Here is a 4,755-nt window from a genome sequence, read left to right on the forward strand (position 1 = left end):
CTACAGAGCGAGCATTTTCAGCTATGAATGTCATCAAAACTGACCTTCGCAACAAAATGGAAGATGAGTTTTTGTTAGACGCTATGATGTTATTCATTGAAAGGGACATTGCTGCGACAATTAGTACGGATTCAATCATAGATGATTTCGAAGATTTAAAAAGACGGCGAGTTCCATTTTCATAAATAATTGCATTGTAATATCTTTAAAAAAAAAATTCTGTATTTTTCTTTGTTGATGGTTTATTAAATGAATGTTTATTTGGAGTTTCATTTTTTTTTTTATACTTCTGCCCCCCCTAACTCCAAGTCCTGGCTCCGTCCCTGTATATAGAGAGAGAGAGATTTGCATAAGAACCATACATTATAGAACCACTTGTTCAAAGTAGTTTGAACTTTGCATGTCAAGAGAAAATGAAGCTCTCTTCGTTGTTCAAAGTAGTCTCCAAAGAGATTATCAAACCATCTTCACCAACTCCAACCCATCTTCACCATTATCAGCTTTCCTTTTTCGACCAAATAATGCCTCCTATGTATGTTTCATCTATCTGCTTCTACGAAAAGAATGATACATATTCAAAATTCAACATTAACGGTTTTGCCAAATCTAGTGCACTCAAGCAATCATTGTCTAACATCTTAAAGCATTACTATCCTTTAGCTGGTCGCCTTAAAGACAACAATCTTAGTGTAGACTGCAACGATGAAGGCGTCTTGTATCGCGAGGCTGAAGTCAAGTGCCAACTTTCAGATATTGTTGCAGAGCCAAATCCTACAGAGATGATGAAATTTCTTCCGTGTGATAATGATGGCACACACCATTTACCCTTTGCAGTTCAAGTCAACCATTTCTCTTGTGGTGGTATTGCCATCGGCGCATGTATTTCCCACAAGATTGCCGATGGCTCATCCTTTATCAACTTTATGAAAAATTGGGCCGCCACAGCTCGAGGCGAAAGTGATGTTATATATCCACAATTTCAATCGTCCACTCTGTGCCCACCTGCAACTAATTTGTCTGGATTTGACCCAACATACTTGATGACAAAAGAGAAGCTTGTATTAAAGAGGTTTGTGTTTAGTTCTGCTTCAGTAGAGGCTCTTAAAGCAAAATATGTAGAAAGCTCAGCTGGCTTAGAATTATACCCAAGCCGTGTTGATGCCTTGTCAACTTTTATATGGAGTCGATATGTAACCACAACTGATCAAGTAAAGTCTGAGTCTGAAAAACTCCACATAATTCTGTATGCAGTGAATTTGCGAAGGAGGATGAATCCTCCATTACCTGATTGTTCTTTTGGAAATTTATTCCAACTCATACCAGCCATTGTGTCCAAAGAAACCTGCCATGAAGATTGGTATGGAATTGTGCGCAAGTTGAGAGATGCAAAAAGAAAACTCGACAAGTTTGACGTGAAAAATCTCCAAAAGAGTAGTGAACAGTTGGATCATGTCAAAGAGTTCAGTGGAAAACTCATGGCACCAGATACAGTTGTCTCAACTTTCTCAGGATTGTGTGGGTTTCCTAGATATGACGTTGACTTTGGGTGGGGAAAGCCTTTGTGGATTGGTCGGGTTAGCTTGCCATACAAGAATCTAATTACGTTGACAGACACCAAATTTGGGGATGGAATAGAGGCGTGGATAAACTTGAAAGAGGAAGAAATGGTCAAATTTGAAAGAGACGAGGAGCTCCTTTCATATGCTAGAATGTGATATTTCACAGTTTGTTCATTGGGTGGGCACCGTCAGAGCTAAAATAAAGGATTTTTTTAATAGAAAGATGGTAAGAATTCAGGGAAAGCAATTGTCACAACCCTGGCAACGTCACAGCAATAATGTCAACTTCTGCTTGAAAGCAACGCAAGTGATCATTAGTTATTAGTGTTTATGTTTGTATGGCATGTAATGTATGGTAGTGATTTATGCTGCTGGCAGTATAGTCAGTTCTTGATTCCTTTGTATGCTGCTAGTTCTCTAGTTTCTTCAATAAATTTCTTCTTGTCCACAAAAGTAAAAAAAAAAAAATTATTACATATCTTTTTTTTTATTTTTGCTAATGCTTCTAGTTTATTTTTTGTTAAATTCGACAAGCATGTTAATTTGACCTAGGAAAAGAGATGAAAACTCTCTACCTGGAAAACCTTAAAAGTTTTTCTTGAGATTTTTCTCTAACTATCTCTTAGACGTAACATAGTTCTTACCCTTCTATAATTTCCCGTACATATTAAATTATAAAAGAAAATTATTAGTTTATATTTCACTATCCATATAAGATTTATTTTTGTAAACTAAACAAATGTGTATAACATTGTACACGTACATTTAGTCTACAATATAAATCTTACATGAATGTTATAATGTGAACTAAAGTCATCTTTCACTTATAAATGAAGAGTGCAGATCTTTCAATCAAAATTTACATGAAAAGCCCATATTGTACACGATTTGAAGTTCAAAATCACTCAAATAAAAAAATAAAAAAAAAAAAAATTCTTAAATGATCACTCAATCAATTAAAAAGTGACTTTATATGCTCACAAGCAAACATAAATCAACTTTCCCATAAAAAGAGACTATTCTTAAAGAGAGAGAGAGAGAGAGAGAGAAAGAAAATATAGAAAGAACATATTTTGTTAGACCTTAGGAAAAGAAAATGTCAAAATATTCCTCTTTGTTGTTTCCTAGTCCACACATTCCAACTGGTTGTGTTTTGCGAAAATCCCATTTGACTCTCTATATTCTATACATAATAGGAAATGTTATGTGAAATGATAAACAGCTTTGGTTAAGGATCATGAGCAGGGCTGGAGCTACCCTTTGATGTGTTAGTTTTAGAAAACACATACAAGTAATTAAAAAAAAGTTTCTCAAACAAAAAAGTAATTAAAAAATTTATGAAATATATATATATATATATATATGCAAAATAGAAATTTTACTTTAACCTAATCTAAGTGTATATGTGTGTGAAACTCTCTCTTGAATACTTGATCCCTGACCCTCCCTACAAACATTTATATTTGTGAAGTAACCATCGGACAAAGAGTATGCATGGTAGCAATATATGTTAATGTGACACTAATTACATTCATTCTCATATATGCTTGTAAACGTTATGTAGTAAAAATTATAGTGACTTTGACATTTTTCACAATAAAATCATAAAGCATCCAAGTTAGAGAGAGTTTCATATGGGTTGTGATAGATAATATTATTCTTGAAGGATAAAAATGGAAATAATTGTGTCAGTTTTTTTATGACATCCCTCAATAGTCCAAATGATTGAAAAAAAAAAATCATTGCATTAATCAAGTTTAGAAGAAAAAAATCTAAGATCACAAACTATTTTACAAATTTTTTTTTTTCACAATTGTGATGTGACAGAATGTGAGAGAAAAACAGAAACAAAAAAAAAAGGTGGATTCATATCTAAGTAATAGGCAACTATTCATAATTTGTCACATCAAAATTGCAACAAAAAAGTTGAGAAATAGTTTGTGGCCTTAGAATCACTAAGATTAGAAATATTCAGCACAGTGAGGTCCAAAATGAAGAAAGATGAAAACAATGAATCATAGCTAATCTTGGCAATGACTGTAAGTATTCAGGATCAATTTATTTTTGGTTTCATAAAGTATTTATGATCTTAATTGGCTCTAATTGCCGTTGACCCATAATTAAGAAATTGTGCATTTCTTTCTCAAAAAAAAAAATTATGCATTTGTCCTTGTGATGAATAAACCCATAATATCCACCGCACATCCTTAGTGCGATAGTTACTCTAAAAGTATAAGTGTTTGTGGGGTGTGGGGGGCAAGAGTCGGGGTTCAAGTCTCCAGGAGGGAACTTCACACACATATACACTTAGATTAGGTTAGAGTAGAAATTATATCTTGTATTAAAAAAAATAAAAATAAAGAATAAACCCATAATTAAACTAGCTTCACTGTATGTTTCACAACAAACATGTTTTTGTTTCCTATGAAACAATTGAGGTGCTCCAATAATCATTTTAAGCTTTGGCTGTTTATCCAAAGAGAATCTCATCATCAAAACAATTCAAATGTTAAAACATATATATGTACGCTTACGTTATGAGGTCCAATCATCCAACTGCCAGTAACACAAGTTGAACTTTGAATATTTGTGAAAGAATTGGTTTCTACTTTTTGTGATGGCCCTCCAATTTTCATTAGGTTTCACCATTTTTCTTCATTTACTCTCTTTGTTTTGGCACTTAAAAGTATGGAGGAAATCAAAAGCTCAGAACAGAGTTCAGAAATTGCCCCCATGTATGGCCCAGAAAGTTGCCACTAATAGGAAACTTGTGCAACTTTATAGGCTAACCACCACACTAGAAAAGTTACTACTTATGCTCCTACAACTAGGTGAAATCTCTGCAATTGTGGTATTATCACTTTCACCAAGGAATTATTCTACTCTGGCAGTACAATATCAGATAAAAACAAAGCACCTTATGTCATTCAGTTTAGTAGATCTGACCAAGGGCTTGATTTTTAGTTCAAGAGCACCGAAAATGCCATAGATGCTAAACTGCAAGTTTCATTTTGATCTATTCAATCACCTATCATGCGGAAATTCAATCAAAATGAGGATTAGCCTCCTCATTATACGTCTGCAGTATTAACAGGTTGTCATAATACAACTGGAGGATAGCTCATGTACCTTAAATTTGGTATTCCACAATCCATTTGTTTGGTTAATTAAGTGATCATTATCCAGTTTATTGTGT

At 33.8% G+C, this 4,755-nt stretch overlaps 1 protein-coding gene across 1 annotated transcript; it reads left to right on the plus strand.

The window, feature by feature from the left end:
• The first annotated feature begins 370 nt into the window (after positions 1–370).
• Positions 371–2,030, plus strand: LOC142620279 (stemmadenine O-acetyltransferase-like). Its single transcript, XM_075793678.1, has one exon. It carries the CDS (start codon positions 414–416, stop codon positions 1,713–1,715), a length of 1,302 nt encoding a protein of 433 aa, XP_075649793.1. The 5' UTR covers positions 371–413; the 3' UTR covers positions 1,716–2,030.
• The last annotated feature ends 2,725 nt before the right edge of the window (positions 2,031–4,755 follow it).

The sequence above is a fragment of the Castanea sativa genome, chromosome 12 (genome assembly GCF_040712315.1).
Source record: "Castanea sativa cultivar Marrone di Chiusa Pesio chromosome 12, ASM4071231v1".
Lineage (NCBI taxonomy): Eukaryota > Viridiplantae > Streptophyta > Magnoliopsida > Fagales > Fagaceae > Castanea > Castanea sativa.

Bases quoted from the DNA above. Each gene is read 5' to 3' on its own strand.
- LOC142620279 (XM_075793678.1), top strand. From the start codon at position 414: ATGAAGCTCTCTTCGTTGTTCAAAGTAGTCTCCAAAGAGATTATCAAA.